The sequence below is a fragment of the Oncorhynchus masou genome, chromosome 29 (assembly GCF_036934945.1).
Source record: "Oncorhynchus masou masou isolate Uvic2021 chromosome 29, UVic_Omas_1.1, whole genome shotgun sequence".
Classification (NCBI taxonomy): Eukaryota; Metazoa; Chordata; class Actinopteri; order Salmoniformes; family Salmonidae; genus Oncorhynchus; species Oncorhynchus masou.
In genome coordinates, this window is record NC_088240.1 from 39,344,887 (window position 1) to 39,369,787 (window position 24,901).

At 41.6% G+C, this 24,901-nt stretch overlaps 1 protein-coding gene across 1 annotated transcript in view; it reads left to right on the plus strand.

Annotated features, from left to right (window-relative positions):
* Nucleotides 1-12,245, plus strand: part of LOC135521185 (fidgetin-like) — a 36,017-nt gene extending 23,772 nt beyond the window's left edge. The window contains 2 exon segments of the mRNA XM_064947115.1: nt 6,639-7,055; nt 7,058-12,245. Coding sequence (XP_064803187.1) covers nt 6,639-7,055; nt 7,058-8,868 — 2,228 coding nt within the window. The 3' untranslated portion in view covers nt 8,869-12,245.
* Nucleotides 12,246-24,901: the final 12,656 nt, after the last annotated feature.

Genomic DNA, 24,901 nt, shown 5'->3' on the forward strand with positions numbered 1-24,901 from the left:
ATGCTTTGTCCTTCGTGATGTCTTTTATTAACATTACGAGTGTCAGATTCAATACAAAAATCGTCATATGTAATTGTCACCAGGGACAAAGAGATTTGGAGGGTGCCATCTTGAAATTTGACCAACAGAGGAGACTGCTAAAACAAAGAGTTTTGTGAGTTGCTAATCAGTGGAATTTGAGCTTAACGTTAAGCCCTCAGGCTGTCTGAAAACATTCCACTAACGGAAACAGTCAATAATTATACCAATTGCAAGACAGAGAAAGGAAGCGGTGGATGTTGTTGTATTTGTATTTCTATAAAGACGGGATAATGGATGGTGTTCTAACGCAATGTGGACGTAGAAACTCATTATGCAAATCTAAATTATACTCTATGTCTATGGGCTAAAACAACATCAGGCATGAACCTGGGAATGTTAATTTACTAACCGAAAGGTTGCTGGATCGAATCCCCGAGCTGACAATGTAAAAAAATCTGTCGTTATGCCCCTGAACAAGGCAGTTAGCCCACTCTTCCCTGGTTGGCTGTCGTTGTAACTAAGAATTTGTCCTTAATTAACTGACTTACCTAGGTAAATAAAACACAGTTGTCCATGCTAATGTCTCCCATGATGTGTGTAATCACATTTCATGTGGTTATAGGTTCAGATTGAAGTCTTTCAAGTGTCCTCATATGCCCTGACTGAAAGTCATTGCTAGGCAATGATAACATTTTCTAACCAAACCAAGTTTGTTTATAGTTTGTCACCCACGTTTCAAAGTGAAGTGTTCTGTCCTTTTCTACAGAGAGAGGGATGGCTCTCCGCCCTCATCCACAGTTCAGTAGATGTTCACTTACTCGCTGTATTTAAATCATTTGGATTTTTTTCTGGCTTTACATTTCATTAAGCAAATTATGTGAAGGGATCTGATATGAAAACTTTTGCAAGGAGTGCCTCTTGGATTTTAAAGAGTATTTCAAGGAAAAATATATTTCTGCACTATGTACAGTTATTTGTACAATGGTGATATTGACAATGATACTGTGGTGGAAAAAGTACCCAATTGTCATACTTGAGTAAAAGTAAAGATGCCTTAATAGGAAATGACTCAAGTAAAAGTGAAAGTCACCCAGTAGAATTCAACTTGAGTAAAAGTCTATAAGTATTTGGTTTTGTATATACTTAAGTATCAAAAGTAAATGTCATTGCTAAAATATACTTACGTATTGAAAGTAAAAGTACAAGTATGAATCATTTCATATTCCTTATATTAAGCAAACCAGACCTCATCATTGTCTTGTTTTTTGGGGTTTACAGATAGCCAGGGGCACACGAAGACTTAGACATAATTTACAAACGGAGCATGTGTTTCGTAAGTCCGTCAGATCAGCGGCAGTAGGGATGACCAGGGATGTTCTCTTGATAAGTCTGGGAATTAGAACATTTTCCTGTTCTGCTAAGCATTCAAAATGTAACTTTTAGGTACTTTTGAGTACTTTTGCGTGTCAGGGACAATGTATGGAGTAAAAATGACATAATTTTCTTTAGGAATGTAGTGAAGTTAGAAAAATATATAAATTGTAAAGTACAGATACCCCACAAAACTACTTACAGTTGAAGTCGGAAGTTTACATTCACCTTAGCCAAGTACATTTAAACTCAGTTTTTCACAATTCCTGACATTAAATCCTAGTAAAAAATTCCCTGTCTTAGGTCAGTTAGGATCACCACTTTGTTTAAAGAATGTGAAATGTCGGAATAATAGTAGGGAGAATGATTTCAGCTTTTATTTCTTTCATCACTTTCCCAGTGGGTCAGAAGTTTAATACATTTAATTAGTATTGGGTAGCATTGCCTTTAAATTGTTTACCGTTTAGGGTAGCCTTCCACAAGCTTCCCACAATAAATTGGGTGAATTTTGGTCCATTCCTCCTGACAGAGCTGGTGTAACTGAGTCAGGTTTGTAGACCTCCTTGCTCGTGCACACTTTTTCAGCTCTGCCCACTAATGTTCTATAGGATTGAGGTCAGGGCTTTGTGATGGCCACTCCAATACCTTGGCTTTGTTGTCCTTAAGCCATTTTGCCACAACTTTGGAAGTATGCTTGGGGTCATTGTCCATTTGGAAGACTCATCTGCGACCAAGCTTTATCTTCCTGACTGATGTCTTGAGATGTTGCTTCAATATATCCACATAATTTTCCTTTCTCATGATGCCATCTGTTTTGTGAAGTGCACCAGTCCCTCCTGCAGCAAAGCACCCCCACAACATGATGCTGCCACCCCTGTGTTTCACAGTTGAGATGGTGTTCTCCGGCTTGCAATCCTCCCCCATTTTCCTCCAAAGATAATGATGGTCATTATGGCCAAACAGTTCTATTTTTGTTTCATCAGACCATAGGACATTATTCCAAAAAGTATGATCTTTGTCCCCATGTGCAGTTGCAAACCATAGTCTGGCTTTTCTATGGCGGTTTTGGCTCAATGGCTTCTTCCTCGCTGAGCGGCCTTTCAGGTTATGTCGATATAGGACTCGTTTTACTGTGGATATAGATACTTTTGTACCTGTTTCCTCCAGCATCTTCACAAGGTCCTTTGCTGTTGTTCTGGGATTGATTTGCACTTTTCGCACCAAAGTACGTTCATCTCTTGGAGACAGAACACGTCTCCTTCCTTAGCAGTAAGACGCCTGCGTGGTCCCATGGTGTTTATACTTGCATACTATTGTTTGTACAGATGAATGTGGTACCTTCAGGCGTTTGGAAATTGCTCCCAAGGATGAAACAGACTTGTAAAGGTCTACAAATGTATTTTCTGAGGTCTTGGCTGATGTCTTTTGATTTTCCTATGATGTCAAGCAAAGAGGCACTGAGTTTGAAGGTAGGCCTTGAAATACATCCACAGATACACCTCCAATTGACTCAAATGATGTCAATTAGCCTATCAGAAGCTTCCAAACCCATGACATCATTTTCTGGAATTTTCCAAGCTGTTTAAAGGCGCAGTCAACTTAGTGTATGTAAACTTCTAACCCACTGGAATTGTGATACAGTGAATTATAATTGAAATAATCTGTTAAACAATTGTTGTAAAAATGACTTGTGTCACGCACAAAGTAGATGAACTAACCAACTTGCCAAAACCATAGTTTGTTAACAAGAAATTTGTGGAGTGGTTGAAAAAACGAGTTTTAATGACTCCAACATAAGTGTATGTAAACTTCCGACTTCAACTGTAAGTTGTACTTTCAAGTATTTTTACTTACTAAGTATCTTACACCACTGCAATGATGTATGTTAAATGTGACAACAATTGTTGAAGACTGTCTCTGGTGCCCAAATATGTATTCTATCCAATGTATTTGCTTATGCAAAACCATAACTTTATATTGTTAAGTGTACTGATAATGTAACAAAAGCCGTTCAAACCAGAGCCGGAATATTGTTTGAGGCCCTTATACACTTGAATGTGTTGTTCCAGAAAAAAATGTCCCACTTGAAATATCTTACTTTTTTGTATTGCAGCCTCACCACCCACATGCATCAAGAGGACTACTAAAAGGACTAATAACCTAGAACATAAAGGATGAGTAATGCTAGAAATATCAAGAGGTCTAAAGGTACTGACATCAGTGAAAGCAACTTTTTGAATTCCCAAGACAGCTACAGTACAAACAGTCCCCTGGGAACACCAACAGCACTGAGTGTACAACACATTAGGAACACCTTCCTAATATTGAGTTGTACCCCCTTTTGCCATCAGAACAGCCTCAATGTATTGGGGCATGGACTCTCCAAGGTGTCGAAAGCGTTCCACAGGGATGCTGGCCCATGCTTACTCGTCTTTCCCGAAAGTTGCGTCATCGGCTGGATGTCCTTTGGGTTGCGGACCATTCTTGCTACACACGGAACTGTTGAGCGTGAAAAACCCAGCAGCTTTGCAGTTGTATGGTAATAAGTTCTAGCCTGGCACCTACTACCAGACCTCGTTCAAAGGCACTTAAATATTTTGTCTTGGCCGTTCACCCTCTCAATGGCACACGTGGACAACCCATGTCTCAATTGTCTCAAGTGACATCAATAAGGGATCATAGGTGTCACCTGGATTCCCCTGGTCAGTCTATGTCATGGAAAGAGCAGATGTTCATAAGTATTTTTTGGAGTATCTGTAGTTTACTCATTTATATTTGGGGTAACTTTTACATTTACTTCACTACATTCCTTTAGAAAATATTGTACTTTTTACTCCCTACATTTTCCATGACACCCAGAAGTACTTGTTACATTTGGAATGCTATACAGGACAGGACAAGTGTCCAATTCACACACTTATCAAGAGAACATCCCTGGTCATCCCTACTGCCTCTGATCTGATGGACTTACTTTTACCTTTGATACATATTTAGAACCAAATACTTTTAGACTTTTACTCAAGTTGTATTTCACTGTGTGACTTCCACTTTTACTTGAGTAACTTTCTATTGAGGTATCTATACTTTTACTCAGGTATGACAATTAGGTACTTATCCCACCACTGGATTTGCCCCAAAAATAGCATTTTGTATTCAGGAAAAAAAGTTAATTGCTTTGACACATTTTCTGCAGTGTTACTTTAGTGCCTTGTTGCAAACAGGACGCATGTTTTGGAATATTTTATTCTGTACAGGCTTCCTCTTTCTCTCTGTCAATTAGGTTAATATTGTTGAGTAGCTACAATGTTGATCCATCCCCAGTTTTCTCCTATAACAACCATTGAACTCTAACTGTTTTAAAGTCACTATTGGCCTCATTGTGAAATCCCTGAGCGGTTTCCTTCCTCTCCGGCAACTGAGTTAGGAAGGACATGTATCTTTGCAGTGACTGGGTGTATTGATACACTATCTGAAGTGTAATTAATAACTTCACTATCCTCAAAGGGATATTCAATGTCTGCTTTTTATTTTTGACCCATAGGTGCCCTTCCTTGCGAGTCATTGTAAAACCTCCCTTGTCTTTGTGGTTGAATCTGTGTTTGAAATTCACTGCTCGACTGATAGACCTTACACATAATTGTATGTTAAACACTACTATTCCACACAGAGTGAGTCCATGCAACTTACCATTACAAAAGGGTTGAATACTTACTGACTTAAGACATTTCAGCTTTACATTTTTAATTCATTTGTAACATTTTGAAAAACAGAATTTCACTTTGACACAATGGGGTATTGTTTGTAGGCGAGTGACCAAAAATCTCAATTTAATCCATTTTAAATACAGGCTGTAACACAACAAAATGTGAGAAAAGTCAAGGGGTGTGAATACTTTCTGGAGGCCCTGTGTATTCTTCTCTTTCAAATGCTACTGACTTGTCGTGTCTCTCAGATCAGTGTCTTGTTTTATAGGTTGTGTTGCCTGTGAATAGAGTTTCAGCTAGTCTGACAGGGATTTTATTTCCCGCCTTTTCTTAATCATTAGCCTGGATGGCTGACAGCCATGTGAGCCATAGCATGGATCTCTTTTGACTAAAACCTTGTAAATTAACACAATTAGCGCAGCATCATCCTGCTAATTAGCTCCTGGTGCTTGGTACGGCGGCTGGGCAAGCGGCTGGGAGGGAGTCATGGGGGAATCCACATTCTCGCCTGTTTACTAGACAAACACTGCGCTGTAATGCGCCGCTGGATGCTCTCTGTCGGTTTCCTAAAGCCTTGGATAGGGATGGCTACTGGGCAATTTCATAGGATGCCGATGCGCGTGTGGCTGGCTAAGGGGTGGATCAATGCAGCAGGAATGGGTGGTTTTTGCAATGTGATTCTGTGTTTACTAATGGAGTTTCAAGTCGGATTAGCTTTGATAAAGCAATGTGTGCATGTGTGTGTGTGTGTGTGTGTGTGTGTGTGTGTGTGTGTGTGTGTGTGTGTGTATGTATGTATGTGTGTGTATGGCTGTGTATCCGTGTTTCTTTTAATACCGTAAACACAATGATCTGTTTCTTTCTTGGGTATATCTGTCTTTGATAATCCCATGCTGAGTCTAAAATGACAGCATATGTAACAGCTTGTGTTTGCAAATTGAGTTTAGGACTAAACTCGACGGTGCCTTTTGAGCCCCGGAGGCAATGAAAAAAGATGGTCTGGGAAGCGAGAAAGACAAGTACAGCATGTTTTTTCTCTCTCACCATGTAGACTGGGAAGCAGTAGGCAGACACAAGGCCGTTGTAATTCATGCCGGGCAGTGGGGTTTGTGTGATGAAAGCAACAGAGCGCTGCCTGGGAGATTGCTTTGCTGCACTCCTCGAAGCAGATTTGAAACTGTCTCGGAATGCCTTAGATGAGAGTTGGATTATAGACTGACCTGCAATGTCTATGTCATTCGGTTCTGTGCAGGGTGCATTATACTGTGCTAACCAGGTGTTGGGTCCCAAATCCACACACTGCCCATGATGTAATTGCTCAGCAGTGCCTATTTTACAGTGGAGGAAGTTAGTTGTATAATGGTATTGGGATTTGGGATATATTTGTCAGTTCATTCATTGCTACAAAGGCAACTTTTCCACCACGTTAAATGTACCAACGTCTAGACACAACATACTGACAACGCAAGAAAACTCACAATAAATAGCAACTACCTTCTGATGGTATTTTTTGACCCGTCTCTCTTTCTGTCTGGTGTTTAGGCCTAAAGATGCAGTGGACCCCAGAGCATGCACAGTGGGCCGAGCAGCACTTTGATATCTCCTCCACCACACGCTCTCCTGCACACAAAGTGGAGGCCTACCGGGGGCACCTGCAGCGCACCTATCAGTACGCCTGGGCCAACGACGACATCTCTGCACTCACCGCCTCCAACCTGCTGAAGAAATACGCAGAGAAGTACTCTGGGATTTTAGAGGGTCCGAGTGAGCGAGCGCTGCTCTGCTCCTATTCCGATGGCACTCCTGGACTCCTCAATGGACGTAAGTCAGAGAGTGAGTCCTGGCAGGAGGGGATTTACCCAATGAACTGTGCTCCAGATGTTTTATCTGTGAGCAAATCTGGAATGACAGCTGCCCTTCCCCCAACAGACGTGTCGGCCAGCATAGGTAGCACCCCAAGGGGGCCAGCAGCCTGACCGAGCCCAGCTATTCCAGCAGTAACTGTGGGAGTCACACAGCCACCAGTCTACACTCTGGTCTGTCCTCTCAGGAATACGCTACGGGCTACAATGGCTCCTACCTGCACTCTAGTTACAGCGGGCAGACCGCCTCAGGCCTCCCCTCTCCATTGCACAATGCTGGTCTCCTACAACCCCCGCCCCCACCCCCACCACCTCCCCCTACTCTAGTGCCCAGCTACAATGCGGGGTCTCCCAACCTCTCCAACTACAATTATCCTCCGACAGGGTATCCCCCACAGACAGCTGTTGCCCCTAGCTATAGCCCTGGGGGAGCCCCACCTCCCTCTGCCTATCTGCCATCGGGCATCGCAGCTCCCACGCCCCTACCCCCCTCTACACTCCCTGGCTATACCTACCAGTCCCATAACCATGCACCAATTGCACCAACACCTTTGAATGGCAGCTCAGCCAACTCATTGAAAAGAAAAGCTTTCTACATGACGGGGCATGGAGATATGGACTCCAGCTATAGTAATTTCAACTACAACCAACAGCGCTCCTCACAAAGCCCTATGTACAGAATACCAGACAACAGCATCTCAGACTCAAGCAGAGGGAATGGATTTGACAGGAATGCTGATCCGTCATCTTTAGCATTTAAGCACACGAAGCAGCCAATATCCTCAGATCAGCAAAGAAAATGTTGCAGTCAGTCTGGCCGAGCATTAACCCCTCCCTCCTATGGATCAACCAAAAGCTCTGTGGGAGGCCTGAGATCGGGCGAGTCCTTTGGAAAGTTTGGAACCCCCATAATGAATGAGCACAGTGAAGAGCATAGACAGCTCCTCTCCCATTCCATAGCAGGGTCGGACATTGGCAGCGCTACCTCATCCAGCCACACTGCAGAGGAGCAGCTGAAGAACAGTGATGCCAACCTCGTGGAGTTGGTCACCACAGAGATCCTTCAGCCCGGTCCCCCAGTAGACTGGAATGACATTGCCGGTCTGGAGCTGGCCAAAGCAGCCATCAAAGAAGAGATTCTGTGGCCCATTTTGAGGCCAGACATGTTCAGTGGACTTGCCACATTACCTCGGAGCCTCCTTCTCTTCGGACCTCAGGGAACAGGCAGAACACTGCTGGGCCGCTGCATGGCCAGCCAGCTGGGGGCTGCCTTCCTGCGGCTCAGTGGCTCAGCCCTGGTGACCAAGTGGCTGGGAGAGGGAGAGAAGATTGTCCAAGCCTCCTTCCTGGTAGCCAGGTGTCGCCAGCCCTCAGTGGTGTTCATCAGTGAGGTGGACATGCTGCTTTCGGCCCAGCTCAGCGAGGAGAGCCCAGTGAATAGGATCAAGAGCGAGCTCCTCATGCAGCTGGACAGTGTGCTGACCTCAGCCGAGGACCACGTCCTGGTGGTCTGCTCCTCCAGCAAGCCTGAGGAGATCCAAGAGTCCCTGAGGAGGTACTTCACCAAACGGCTTCTCATCCCCCTACCTGACAGCACAGCACGACACCAGATAATCAGCCAACTGCTCTCACAGCACAACTATTGCCTCAGTGACAAAGAGTTGTCACTGCTGGTCCAGCGGACGGAGGGCTTTTCGGGACTGGACGTGGCCCGGCTGTGTCATGAGGCAGTAGTAGGACCGATACATGGCATCCCAGCTTCTGACCTCTCAGCCATCCATCCCAGCCAGATGAGACCAGTCTCTTACCAAGACTTTGACAATGTATTTAGCAAATTCCAGTCCAACATATCACAAAAAGAACTGGACACATACACCGAATGGAATAAAATGTTTGGTTGCAGTCAATGAAACTGAAGCGTTCAAACACGCAGGAAGGAAACCCCTTTCAGAAGGATACCATTTAGAATTCTCAGTAAACAGGAAGTGGACAAGAGAATAATACAGGTCGTGGTGACTTTAACACCTGCAGTACAGTAAAGGCGTAAAGGTAGGCCTTAGAGAAGCAGAGGCATGCTTTACACAACGGCTGGCAATCTGCACACAACACATAGAGAAATATTATTTTGATGCTTGAAACGGATGAGGCCAAGCATCGCCTACCAAGGTGCAAGTGGGTAGACTTTAACAGGATGGAACCCCTGTGTGTATATATCAGTTTGCTGTTCTGGAGATTTAGTTGCTATCAAGTGCCTGAAGTGGTGCTCTTTTATTTTATAATATTATCTCTTCGCCTCACAATCTACATTGATGGCATGTGCTAATATAAAAAGCTTTAATATGAGACAAAAACTACAAAATTGCTTTTTTCCATTGAAACAGTATTCCTCAACTGTGTCTGTTTTGCGCTCGCTGTGGACAGTAGAAAGTACAAGTGTTACTGGTAATCTGAACCCTAATTTATAGACATCATTTATTTTGATGTTCACTCTTTATGAAAACTCAGGAAAGTGATTGTGATATGTACAGTACCTCAAAGATTGTTTCAAAGCACTAAACATTTGGCTTGCGTTTGAATTTGCATTATCAAAAATGGAGGGTTTTAGGGTACCTCGAAAGGCTAAAAATGAGTATGACATTGAATGTACCAGAGTGATTCTGGAGTATTTGGAAGACAAAAGGAGAAGTGTCGTGTTTTTCTTTGCAATTTCCCAAGTGAAGAATCCTATTGTGAATATATTTTTATTTGATATGTGGCAAAGATGGAGGAATGACGTTTCTTTTATCAACTACAACACATTCGACCGGCCTTCATCGACCGGCCACAGTACATTAAGAGAACACATTTTAGGATGTATGTTTTTGCTAAACCTCATCTGTAGGAGAAAGCATAACATATGTATTTGTCGAATATTATCAGCAGCTTAAATTTGTATCTCATCTGCAGATAAAACTGTCAGTCCACTTGCGGAGAAATCTGTAAGGCTGAAAACGAGCCTCATGAGGTTGAAACAGACCGTTTCCCCCAAGGTATTTCATTCCATCCCACTGCTATTTTATCACGAATGAAAACGAAGGATTATGTATGCCCTAAGTTTTCTACCTCAGTTTATTCGTTTTCTCTGAAAGCAGAATCTAAGGGTATGGCAAGATGACAGAGCCTATTTCGCTCATTAAACTATGAAGCCTTTTGAGGGAACAAAAAAGCTGCCTTGCTGACAACAAAATCAGTTTAAGTTAGTGTTACGCCAGTGTCGTCCCCATTCATAGACACCTATGTACATGGAGTATTCATTTCTCAGAACACGAGCGGGGTGGTCTTGAAAAGGGGTCTGGAGACGTGTGGCCGTTAGCCCTAACTTTAAGCCCTTGTTCTAGGGTCCTTTCTTACAGCAAAGCTATGTTGTTACTAACTATCAGTGTTTAGTAATATGCCAGAAAAGAGGCAATGGAGACACAAGGCCTGATGAATGCATGGAAAAGCCTTGCATTTGTTTTTTTGCAGTATGAAAACTGTCAGAACGCACGAGTGCATTGAAAGGGATGTCCTACAGTACCACTGAAAGTATTATCAGTACAACTGCACCGAGGGATCTTGCGTATTTAGTTCGCCCGCATTTCAACGTGATATTTTCCCAATTTGTGTTTCATACGTCTTATATTTACATACGTCTTAAATTGTTTTGCTCTTACTCAGCTTATTGTGTTCACAATGACAACATATATATTGTTCCCCTCCAATGGCGGCACTTACTGAGCAACAGGAGGCTGGAGAATCACTGGCTGTCTATGACTGTTTCATGTTCTAGTGTAGTCTTATGACAAACGTTAACCTGGCAACAGCTGCTTTTTCAGTTACACTATTATAAAGAATAACAGCTGCACAAGAAACAACACTTCAAGAAAGCACCTACATTGATGAAGGGACCCAACATGTATTTGATTTGATCTTGTATCCTATTTTGCTATATGGCTTTTATTGCCATAGATAGATGGGATAAAAGTCCCCTGAAGTTAAAGTGTAGTTAACCAAATGCACTTTTGAAGCTTTGTTTTGTCATACAACAATTTGTTGTCAAGTCTCCCTTGAAGCCAAAGTGAAATCAGCAGTTTTATTTTGACATAAGATATTTAAACTGAAACTGGCAATTACTTACTTTAATAGCGAGTTAAGCAATTTTGCTTATGCCAATAGGGCATGTTTATGAATTTAAGGCAAAGCAATTAAACATATTGAAACAAGCTGTTCAACAAGTTATTTATACATTACAATACACTACATTACACTAATTATACGAGCAGTAGAACAGGAGAAACTAAGGGATGAGAAGAAAAACTTTACTAACATCCAAACAAATACAGTTTCTCAAAGTAATTTTGTTTGGAGGGCAACAATGTAAAGGATAGGCCTTTAAGTACAACGAACTGGCTACGGAAAGGTTGATAAGCACATCTATTCTCCTTCACGTCTGACAACGTTAATCACTTGAATGTTGCTTTCCAGCCTGTATCACTTGTCCCTCTGGGTGGGTTTTTGTTTCCCGAGCTGCTCTAGACGTTGGCTTCATCTTTATGTTGTTCTTATCCGTTATCCTATTTAAACGTTTGTTCTTTATAACCATTTCTACCTCATTGCTACATATTGTACATGTAGTACTTACGTTCTGTCTTTTTTGAATGTCATGCATTTGTACAAAAATAAAGAAACAAAAACAACGACGGCAACAACAACAAACGCTAAAAGAAAAAAAAATGGACCAAAAAATGAACAGCTTACCTCCGAAAGACAGTCCTTACACCAGAACAGTATTATCAGCAGAACTGAGAAGACACATTAGTGAGTGTGAAGTTGACGGTGATCCATACATACTTGAGATACTGACTTGTATGGGATATATAGGTACTCATAATGCCACATTTCTGCAAGTATATTGTGGGCTGTATAGGTCTTTCTCTAGGGTCTCCAATGCAAATTCCGTTTTTAAACTAGAATGTATTTTGCTTTAATATTTTGTGAACTGTTGTAGTGCGCATGTTAATGTGTCTTTGTGTGCACTTACAATTCAATGTGTAAGTGTGTTGGGTTAACATATTTAGATATGTGAAATTACAAATTTATACATTTCATACATATGTACAGGAAATAAACTTGCACATATGTGTACTCAATGTACATTTGCTATTGATATATACATATTCAAATGCACCACATACAGTACAGTACATGTTTATATGTGTGTATGTATTGCCATACCTACAGTAAACGTCAATGTATTTTCATCTATTCCAAGGTACAGTACAAAAAAAAAAAACATAAAATATTGAATAAAGATGTTTTTTTTCTGGAAACCAAATGTGTTTTCTTATGTCTCCACTCTCTCATTGGTTAGACCCGATTAATTCAATGTGCGGACGTGTCCGTGTTCGAGATGTGTGTTGACAATTTCAGTTCTGACATTGATAATGTTAGTCAAGAGACATGACATATGGAAACGTCAGTTATTTATTGTATAACACCCATACAATGCACAACACGCGATGCTCTCTGAGGCAATTCGTCTCTATTTATTTTCAAGGTTTCTGTGTCTTAATAGAAAATTGCCTTGACTGTGTAATTGTAATCCTTCCATTAACCAAATGTGTTGTTTTTCAGTCATTAAAATGTTATGATCACAGGAAAGGAGAGGGATTATACAATCACACCCCTCGGTTCGTAGCTCCACACTGCCACTGATTCTCTTTATGTAAATTGCACATTTATGCGTCGATTTTCTATGTATTTTTTTTTTTTGATGGTATCATTATATAGTTGATGGTATGTGCGTAGGAAGCTGCTGTACAATTAACATTAAGGAAAAAAGTCACAGTGCATTTTTGTGCCCGTGCTGTTTCATTTGTAATGCTGTGTCTCTTTTTTTCTGCAGTGGGCACATGAAAACAAGCCGCGCTAATGGACGCATTTCAACCGGATTTTCCTCCATTTATACAGGAAACAAACCTGGGCCTAATCAGAACAATGGCGGTTATCAAAAGCAGAAAAAAAAGTGAAATATGTGTATTAGCTGTTTCCGTGTGTTGACATTTGCAATTGATGTCTTTAGTACTAATTATGGACAGAGAGAACAAGCATACCTCAAATAAAAGTCTGAATTCAAACTTTTACCGACAGTTGTATGGTCTATTGTGGTAGTAAATATGTGTGAAATGTTACTAGATCAGGGCAACTGGCAGCCCACGGATCATTTCTTCCTTCATTTTTGGGGGTTTTACTCGTCGGGGTCTCAACTTAACTCTTGAGAGTCAGAATAGTAGAATACACAAGGTGCCCTTTCCAAATGTGGTTGTGCTTCAGCAGTTTTTCTCTTGTTATGTCAGTCAATGAGTGTCACTCAATTAGCCCATGTCGGCTAAAACATTTTTTATATGCAAGTTAGTCTCGCCAGCTATCACTCTCACTCAGATATCATATTAAACACGTCAAACGTTTCTCTCCACCCTTTGGCAAAATGTGTGGAATTGCAGGAAACTAGCTGTAAAACTGCTCATTTTTCTTTCCCGCCCCATTGAAAAATTTGTGCTTTTGTAAAAATAATAATAATAATGTGTTAGAAAATTGCAAAATCTTTTCTCCACCCCATGGCAAAATGTGTAGAATTTTGGGGGGACAAAAAGGCTAGGGCCAGCTCTAATTACATACGTGGGTATGGATGTGGGTACTGCGGCCCCACACCGATCAAAGTGGATCATCCTTAACCTAGATGATTTGGGAAATTATTGCTACCTACCTGTTCTGTTGACCACCATGATTGTCTTTTGTGTTCAAGAAAGTCTTGAAGATGAGCTTCCAATTTGACAACATAGAACCCTATGCTTCTGTACTCACAGTGCTACTGCAGTTATTTATTGGGGTGAAAACGATCATCCTGTTTATAATGCATCATTCTCTATGTTAAGTCACAACCTATTGGCTACACATTTTCCTTGGGCAACTATGCTAAACTAAGTCAATGTGGAATCTCCCACTTTGCCTACCTAGAAATGGGTAAGTGTCAATATTACTACAATAAACATTTAGTATCAGACCAATGTCCTCCATACTGTAGCTAGGCAATTGCTTGTTCATTCTTCTGTACGAATAGTAATTATAGTAGTAATAATTGAGTATTTAAAAAAATGTCTATTATTTTCCACCGCAACTTAATCAATCTAAATAATGGTGAGTTTCTTTCTCCTGTTTGTCGTCCACTGTGCTTCTCGAGCCATTCCTCTGTCTGATGCAACACTAGGACCTGGTTAGCAAATATAGTTTCCTGTTCATCTGCTGCTGTACCTCCAATGTTGCCATTCATCAGATGAATGGTTTCTTTCAATCATTATTGATCCGTTTACACATTCACATGTTGGTAGACACTCTTTTATTTTTTTAAATAACCTTTTGTTTTCATTTTTGACATAAACTGTGCAGTGTATCTCACCTACCTCCTTTTATCAGACATTTGAACAGACATTTTGCCTTCTGCTCTTTTGTCCCCCCGTCCCCCCATCATGTTTTTTTTTAAACCAGAGCATTTGATGAGGAAATAAACTCAATGTTGATAAGAGGGGAATAAAGTTGTGTCAAACAAATTACACTCAAGTTATTAGTGGCTATTTTGTAAATATCAAAGATCCACTTGTCCCAGTGTTCAGTGGTTCATTTGCATTCTGATGAAACTGAAGTGGATGTGTGTGAACTCCGGGGTTATCTTCGGTGCTGCAGCGCTGAGCAGCCGAATCAGACAGCCCAGCAACCACATGGCTCGAGAGGATGAGCCACGGACCTCTCTCAAATCACTTCCTTCATAACAATTAAAATATGCAAAGTGATAATTTTCCTTAAGTAGCCTTAAATGTGCAATCTATTTAAATGTGAGGGAAATTGCCTAAAGCTTTTGGTGTGTGTGTGTGGGGGGGTGAATAAATTATGCAAATAACATAAAGGACTCTTGAAAGCCTAATTTTTTTGTAATAAGCATACTGTTTCATTTAATATTTTGCCTCTTATTAAAAATGACAGTTCTTTTGCACTGTCTGATGGCTATATCTGACACAAGCCCATGGAAATGACTGCTAGACTATAAATGCAAAAAATCATTTTGGTAGCTTTTACATGATGGTTACATTCACAAAGTAATTATGCGCTGGAGAGTCCAGAAATAAGGTTTAATTACACAGTAATCGTCTCTGATGGACACTGGGAAGTGTGAGCACTGCCAGACTGCAATCCATCAATGCCAAACCCCTGGCCACTTTTAATTCCTCCTCATTTGCATCATAACCTCCGCACCAAGTTGCACAAATGCTGTTAAATGTTAATAGGACCTGTCTTTCTACTCAAAATGAATGCTTAAACCATTTCATCGCTCCCCCCTCGCTCTAGTTCTCTCCACCCTCCCTCTCCAACATCCACAGTCCGTATCTCCTCTCTCTCTTTCCATTCTCACGAGCCCCCCCCCACATAACTAGCTCCTCTTCAGGAGGAGGAGCGTTCAGCAGATGAGACAGTGCATGGTCACTGCTGTGCTAATTGGGAGCAGCATGTAAAGTTTTATCTCTCAAGTGCTAACAAACCGTACAGACAGTTCCAATGATGGGTCTGCGTTTTCTGTGTGTTTGTGTGTGTGTGTGTGTGTGTGTAGTAAGTGTTGTCCACAATGTGGTGTCGTGTGTGAGTTGGCCCTGAAGTCATATTTAATCCCTATCCTAAGGGACCAGGCAAAATTACATTTGTATTAATTGAAAATTGTAAGTGGTGTTGTGTGTGCAGCAGACAGATTACCGTTCCTCTTTAGAGCTCTGTGTGGTTGATTAGAACTAGACTGTCTCATTATCGGTGTCTCAACCGTGCATTAAAATAACACCCTTTGTTTTACTAGGGATTACCTAGTGTGTGTACTCTATACAGCTTTGCTTTCATTGAGGTGGTATTAAACACAGTAGTCTACTGTACCACGACAAACACAGACTATACGTTTTTTCATAGTCCGTATACACTGAGTGTGCAAAACGTTAGGAACACCTTCCTAATATTGAGTTACACCCCCTTTCTCCTTCAGCACAGACTCAATTTGTCGGGGCACGGACCACAAGGTGTCAAAAGCGTTCCACAGGGATGCTGGCCCATGTTGACTCCAATGCTTCCCACAGTTGTGTCAAGTTGACTGGATGTCCTTTGGGTGGTGGACCACTCTTGATACACACAGGATACTGTAGAGCATGAAAAACCCAGCAGCGTTGCAGTTTTTGACTTAAACTGGTGCGCCTGGCACCTACTACCATACCCTGTTCAAAAGGCACTTCAATCTTTGACTTGCACATTCACCCTCTGAATGGCACACATACACAATCCATGTGTCAATAGTCTCAAGTCTTAAAAATCCTTCTTTAACCAGTCACCTCCCCTTCATCTACACTGATTGAAGTGGATTTAACAGGTGACATCAACAAGGGATCATAGCTTTCACCTGGATTCACCTGGTCAGTCTATGTCATGGAAAGAGCAGAAGATCCTAATGTTTTGTTCAGTATACATTAATATTATTGGCCAATAATATCTGACATTTCCTACAGATTTTATATATATATATATATATATATATAAACATGTCCTAAAGATAATATGTGTATTTCGTCAGATTTTAAAACCAGAATGAGATTAAGCTTGTTTTGCCAATACAACTAGAGCAAATCTTGATTTGAAAAAGTAATCAGATGAGAAGAAACAAAACGCATCAGTGATCAGAAATACCGAGGTTATTTTTGGAGACAGCAAAAACTGAGGATGATGTCAAAAAAAAAAACATGAATAATTTAACATTAACGGTATCAGGAAACATGCCTTTTGCAATGCTTTAAATTAGATTTGAAACCTAAACTTTTGAAAGGGCCACACGTTCACTGTTTCTTAACTCCAACAAAGGAAAATAATGTATTTACACATTTTCAATTCAACCCAGCATTTATATATATTCAAACAATTCCCAAACCAATCGATACAGCCCAGCTGCTTCTACCACCTACTGTATGATCTGTGAGTTGAGCTGAGCCCTTGGAGCTATAGAACTCTATAGCCCGGTTCTCTTCTGACTCCAGGCTAGATGGAGAGAGAATCACAGAGTCTTGATGACTCTGAGACTTTGATAGCCTCCAACTTGCCTGCCACTGCCCACCTCCAATTAACAGTCAGCTGAGCCGCAACCAGTTAAGGATCCACAACTTTTCCCTTTCCATCTGCCCATCACCAAGGAGGATAACTGTCTGACTAGGGGTCCAGGGGTCAGCAAAGCCAGGTTTAGCAGCCCGGGATAGGGGAAAGTGAGGGGAATCTCAACGTATCACCTGGAGTTTATCTAAGCTACAGGTGACACTCGGGTCGCCCCCAGGTGGTGAAGATAGGAAACAACATCGCCACCCCCCTGATCCTCAACATTTGGGCTCCACAAGGGTGCGTGCTCAGCCCCCTCCTGTACTCCCTGTTCACCCATGCGCACCTCCAACTCAATCAGCAAGTTTGCAGACAACACAACAGTAGTGGGCTTGATTACCAACACCGACGAGACAGCCTACAGGGAGGAGGTGAGGGCACTCGGAGTGTGGTGTCAGGAAAACAACCTCTCACTCAACGTCAACAAAACAAAGGAGATGATCGTGGACTTCAGGAAACAGCAGATGGAGCACCTCCTAACCACGTCAATGGGACAGCAGAGGAGAAGGCATACCTTGGCATACCTTGGCATACCGTCTGCGTACCCATCACAGACAAACTGAAATAGTCCACCCACACAGGCAGTGTGGTGAAGAAGGCCCAACAGCACCTCTTCAACCTCAGGAGACTGAAGAAATTTGTCTTGTCACCTAAAACCCTCACACACTTTTACAGATGCACAATTGAGAGCATGCTGTCAGACTGTATCACAGCCTGGTACGGCAACTGCACCACCCACAACCGCAAGGCTCTCCAGAGGATGGTGCGGACTGCACAACGCATCACCGGGAGCAAACTACCTGCCCTCCAGGACACCTACAGCACCTAATGTCACAGGAAGGCCAAAAAGATAATCAAGAGCAACAACCACCCGAGCCACTGCCTGATCACCTCGCTACCATCCAGAAGGCGAGGTCAGTACAGGTACATCAAATCTGGGACAGAGAGACTGAAAGAGAGACAGCTTCTATCTCAAGGCCACCAGACTGTTAAATAGCCATCACTAGCACAGAAAGGCTGCTGCCTATATACGAACTTGAAATCATTGGCCACTTTAATAAATGGAACACTAACTTTAACAATGGCACTTTGATCATGTTTACATATCTTGCAATACTCATCTCATATGTATACAGTGCCTTGCGAAAGTATTCGGCCCCCTTGAACTTTGCGACCTTTTGCCACATTTCAGGCTTCAAACATAAAGATATAAAACTGTATTTTTTTGTGAAGAATCAACAACAAGTGGGACACAATCATGAAGTGGAACGACATTTATTGGATATTTCAAACTTTTTTAACAAATCAAAAACTGAAAAATTGGGTCGTGCAAAATTATTCAGCCCCCTTAAGTTAATACTTTGTAGCGCCACCTTTTGCTGCGATTACAGCTGTAAGTCGCTTGGGGTATGTCTCTATCAGTTTTGCACATCGAGAGACTGACATTTTTTCCCATTCCTCCTTGCAAAACAGCTCGAGCTCAGTGAGGTTGGATGGAGAGCATTTGTGAACAGCAGTTTTCAGTTCTTTCCACAGATTCTCGATTGGAATCAGGTCTGGACTTTGACTTGGCCATTCTAACACCTGGATATGTTTATTTTTGAACCATTCCATTGTAGATTTTGCTTTATGTTTTGGATCATTGTCTTGTTGGAAGACAAATCTCCGTCCCAGTCTCAGGTCTTTTGCAGACTCCATCAGGTTTTCTTCCAGAATGGTCCTGTATTTGGCTCCATCCATCTTCCCATCAATTTTAACCATCTTCCCTGTCCTTGCTGAAGAAAAGCAGGCCCAAACCATGATGCTGCCACCACCATGTTTGACATTGGATCATTCAGAGATCCCCAATGAACTTCTGGAAAGAGTTTGCTGCACTGAAAGTAAAGGGGCTGAATAATTTTGCACGCCCAATTTTTCAGTTTTTCATTTGTTAAAAAAGTTTGAAATATCCAATAAATCTCGTTCCACTTCATGATTGTGTCCCACTTGTTGTTGATTCTTCACAAAAAAATACAGTTTATATCTTTATGTTTGAAGCCTGAAATGTGGCAAAAGGTCGGAAGGTTCGAGGGGGCCGAATACTTTCGCAAGGCACTGTACATATTCTTATTCCATCCCTTAACTTAGATTTGTGTGTATTAGGTAGTTGTTGTGGAATTGTTCGATTGCATGTTAGATGTTACTGCAGTGTTGGAACTAGAAGCACAAGCATTTCGCTACACTCACAATAACATCTACTAACCGTGTGTATGTGACCAATACAATTTGATTTGATTCAATACTTTTTTCTCTGGCTGCAGGAATGGGAATGTCCCTGTTTCTCTGGTTCGATAACAAGCAGGTGATCATACCCATCCAAACGCAAATGTCTAGAGGTCAGCTCCCACCACCTGCCATTTCCTATAGACAGTATTTCCTATACTTATAGGATTTTCTGGATTTGGACGCCATGATATAGCCTAAATGTATACCTATATACAGCTATATAATACCCCAGATCATCATCTTTCACTGGCTCCACATTTCCACAAAGTGTCTAAAGTGTCATGTAGTTACCCTTTACTGTGGTGAAATGTGGCTCTGAAGAGAGATTTAATGATGTGGTGATCAGAGAGGATACCTGCACTGCTGCTCCTATGCAATAAATAGCCTCATTAATGTCAGCAAGAATAAGCCATTATTTAAAAGCAATGTTTTAATCATTAATTTTGGGCTATCAGAGTAATAACATAATATTCATGTTCTAATTTGGTGGCAATTACCTTTTTTTTGGGGGGGGGGGGGGTTGAATATCCGAGTAACATTTTAATTAACAACAATAAATTAAGAAGTTAAACCGGAGTAGCACGGAATTCTGACTGTTTGATTTCTAGTTAATATCTTAATTACTATTTGGGAATCCCTAATTGACTTATTCTCAGAGCTGTTATTTACTGTAGGTCATCACAAATATAGTTTTACGCAAAAGATAATATTTTCCTTCCAGCTGAAATACCACGGGCTGAGGCTGACCAGCTCTTGGCTCTAGGACCCGGGCTTCTCTTTAGTCTGTCTTAACCCTTGACTGAGAACAAGTGGTGCTAATGGGGAGCAAAGACAGAGGAGAACATGTCCAATAACCACACATCCTGTATCCAAGGCGATCATTGGAAACACAGAGCGTCACTCTTTCAATTTCATCCTTTTTCCACCGCAAGCCTCCCCTCTCTAATGTCATTATCTGCACCAGATCTGCTGGCTCTTTTGACAGGGGCTATGTTATCCAGGCACTAGGGAAATGCAAATTGATTTCATATCTGCAATGGCATTTTTAAGGCTTCGAATGTCACACGTACGTACTGTCAATTCCAGGACCTGGATATGAAAATCATAGGGAAATGTCAGATGCATGGGAGGACTCCGTGTCCTGGGGTTTGTGTTTAACTGTGATCATCAGCTAGTGAAACAATACACTTTGTGATGTTTCATGGTACAGTCTCCCCGATTCCTTTAATCTCACTAAGAGTGGGTTTCTCACATGCACCATAGCTGACTGGAGTGCCTGCCAACAGACATCCAGACTTATGGAAAATAATATAGTACATTTGTTGTTGTGGTTCATCCAATTAAGTTGCTATGAAAATACTTCTTTGTCAAAGGATATTACACTAAGTGACAGATACATCGGGAGCTATTCAATGAGAGATGTTCAATTAAAACTGGTTTTCAGGTTGGTTCAACTTCATAATAATTTGCAAATGCTCTGTCGAGACGTCTGTATGTTATGGTATAATGAACTGCACTCATTTTAATTCCGAACTGGCAAGTACTATGTGTATGTTTTATAAATAGGTGCCGACCATCCCTTGCAAGCACTTTTGAGTTAAGGGATACTGCAGAGTTCGTCTCAAAGGATCTGATAGCAGTGGAAGGAAAACAGAGGGTAACAAAATAGTGGAAAGCAGATGGCTAACGATGAAGGTCAAATCCGATTGAGAAGTTTGTCAAAATGTGATGACATAAGCAATCTGTAAACTGTTATTGCGCCATGCTTGAGGTGCAGAGAAACATATTGAAATTACAAAAAACACTGCAGCTGCCATCATACTGCCAGGAATGATTGCCCCGAGTGTTTTTCTTTGTTGCCTCTCATTCTCACTCCCCTCTACTCCCTCCCTCGCTCTCTTGCACACGCATGGCTGACTGCCAGATGTGAAGAGAAGCATATCTGGATTTAATGATATTACAAACGGCTTTCTTTATGCTCAATAATAACTAAATTATGATTGATACAAAACTGTCAACGTTTTATCTGATTCAAATGGACTTGTCTGTCATCCTGTATCGAGTCATCAACTTCCATTGGTTACGAGGCTCGTTTGCATTATCTAATCATCTGTCTCGATGGGATGTCTCGGAGGCTGATCAGATAGCACTTTTGAACAGTGATGCAACAACCGTGACACCAGAATCATTCTGTGGAGATTGCCATAAGTAGGAGTCACAATGTGACCCTCTCAATGTCTGCGCTTTCTTGGTACATAAAACCATTGACTCTACTCAATCCCTCAGCACAGCCACATTTGTATCGATTAAAGTCACTTCCACGTCTCCGTCTGGTGTGTTTTCCACAGAATAAACAGACGTTGTATATTCTCCCCTGTCCAAATTGTAGGGCTCTCTATCAAGGCCAGTCTGAGCCACACAAGTCCTACAGTATGTGGGAAAAAAAGAATCGAGCACCAGATCACTAGAATACATTTTGCTCTAATTTCAAAAGCTGCATTGGGATTCTGTCAGTGAATTGATTTTACTGTAAATCGTTGAAATCAGTCTCAGTAATCTGCATTTGCAGAAACAAATCTTGTTGGTTTTTTTTTAAATGCAGAACCCACGTAGGGAATCCAAACAACATGGCTACCCTGTTGACTTTGCTATCTTTATATTTGTGTGTCAAAAGTGTTATATCATATTTTATTCATAGAGCTTCATGTCACTTAAAAAAAAATGTATTTGTGATATTGTAAGCATGGTTGAGCTTTAGTCATTTTTTTCAAAGACTCTCAAAGGAAGGGCCAGCGGAGACGAGTTTATGTTATGGTAAGGCCCCCTGCAGTAGTGCATTGGCCAATTTCCTATACAATCACTGTGATGAAAACGTAAAGGAGGTGTCAGTTGAGGAGTGTTAAGCAGGCATAGAGCCTTTGAACCCTGGTTTCATTCATATGCCTGACATCAGGGAGTCTAGGTCTGGCGTGACTGGAAAAAGTTTTTTTTTTTTTTTTTTTTAATTCTCCAGGCAGAACCACAAATTAAGCTCGCTTCTATTTGACCCGAAGATGAGACCCAGCCCAGAAGTGAGAAGCTCTTGTCCTCCCAGCTCAATTTCAGTGTACAGTGTACAGGAGTGAGAAGGTGACGGAGAAAAGGTAAGTACTTTACTGTATTTACGTGTTTATCTTACGATTTTTATTGTCAAAAGCCAATGAAGGATTAGAAAAAAGAGTATTGAACCCCAACTGTAGGACAGAGGCATTAATGTATCACCAAAACAGAGGTCTTTTCATTTCAGATTTTGGTGTCCCTGTCTTGGACGTTGCTATTAGATAGACACATAAATGCTTTTTTTTTCAAATGAATACTGGCATTCACTCAAATCTTACTTGCGAATTCAACTGTGAAAAAAACGTGTCCAAACTGGGATATATATTTCCATACTACTCAGCTGTTTATTGATCAGTAAACTGGATGTTTTACGCAGTTTTTTTTTGCTGCATTCTCACACTTAAACTGAGAGGAGTGAAGAGGAGGGTGGATATGTTCTTGCTTGAGTAAGGGTACGAGAAATGTGGCATTTCAATCTATAAATGCAAATACCTCTTCCCCTCATTTGTGATGATAATGTTTGGATGTAAGTTGATTTTGAGGGAGAACAAAAATACTGGTGGGGAGAATATATTGATTGAGGATACTTGCAGCTTACAGGTAATAAATATTCATCATGGAATATGATTTTGAAATTCGAAGTGGGGATGGATCTGTTTCCTGGCACTTACATTGAAACATTATTTTCTGTTTGAATAAGACCAGAGAGTTTGTCCAGTGCGTTTCATCTGATGACAAACTGGGTGCATTTAAGAAGTTACAAGTCTCTCTCATGACAAGCAATCAGCCCCTAGTAAGACACTTCTCATCCTGACAGATTCTCAGGGAGAGATTATCTGAAGCTATTCTGAGCACATTCAAAGGCAAGGGACCGTGCACTCCCCTTGCGAGTTCATTATCATTCGCAGGTCATCACAGGCCCAGCGAATCTGGAACACAGATGAATTAGTGAGAATTTAACAGTCTCTGTGGTCTGAAACCTCTCCAAATCTCCTCCAAGATGAAAGCATACATAGCCATGGCTTGTGCACCGTCGCTCCCCTCGCCTGAGCCCCCTGTGGAAGTCCTCTGTCTACAGACCTAACCCTAACCCTCCTGAAATGACACAGGCAGTTAATGTAGCCTGTGTCTCCTGACCGCGGGGTCTGTCGTGAGGGAGAAAGTTGTGCAAGGCTGCAGGACTGAGTGTGCTTAATTACAGTGCTAGCTGTGGTGCCGGCACCAAGGCATCAATGATCTCTCCGCAGGCAGGCCGAGCTGCCTCTCATCTCAGCCTCTCTGCAGCTATCAAGGATCTCTGTATTGCCTGGCTGCCAGTGACTGTGTCAACCTGTGCCGGGCAAAGCTGTGTTATTTCACTCTAGTATTTGAACAGGAATTTATCAGTTACATGATTTGATACTTCATACTCCTAAATGTGTTCTCACCATTAGACATCTCTAATACATGCAATGGGTCACTTAATGGTTTCCTTCAACTAGTAGCGGCGCACCACTCGGTTTTTGGTTTTTGCTCCAGAGATGATACAATATTACAAAAAAACGTGTGACTTTTAAAATGGCATATTTCAAATGGCCATGGAACAGAAATAGAGCTTACGGATTGACATTGATGTCCACCGGTTTCAAAACACGGACATGGCTACAGTGCATATATACCGTACAGTACCATTTCCCACTTTGTTGTGCTCACATGTAGCTGGTTATCAAAGCCTTATTTTTCCCTCACTAAGTCTCTGGAATACAGTAATGGTCTGTCTGTTTATACTCTTCCCTGCCTGCCTGCCAGGCCTTTGTAACAGACTGCAGAGAGAGGCTGCCTCTCTCCATAAGCTCATTCAGCATCCCACCCTGCCCTTGTGCTGGACATCAAATGACCAGCCGACCCCCTGAGGAGCTCTCAAGTTTCTTCATTTCAGCAGCCGCTCTGCTCTCCCCCTGGTCCCTCCCCTGGTCAGCAGCCCCTCGGCTCGGGGACAGAGAGAGGACATCTGCTTGTCAGAGGATAAGGGACAGACTGGCCCGCTGTCCGTCTGTCACAGGATCGGATTGGGCAGGTCATCTCTCCGACTCTTTATTATTCACATAAAAATGTATCTGATATGGGCTTTTGTTTGTGCCTTGTGCCAGACTGTCCAGAAAAGAAGACTAGCTAGCTACAACCTTGCCAGATTGACCTGGTAGACATAGTTGAGATATGGTTTGGGAGGTCATGACTGCTCTCACATAATATTACGTGTATTTCAAACATGTATCATTTCTATTATAAAAAACTGATTTTAGTGTCAGCTATGGGCTGGGATATCCCTTGTCAAATATAAAAACAGGAAATCTCTAA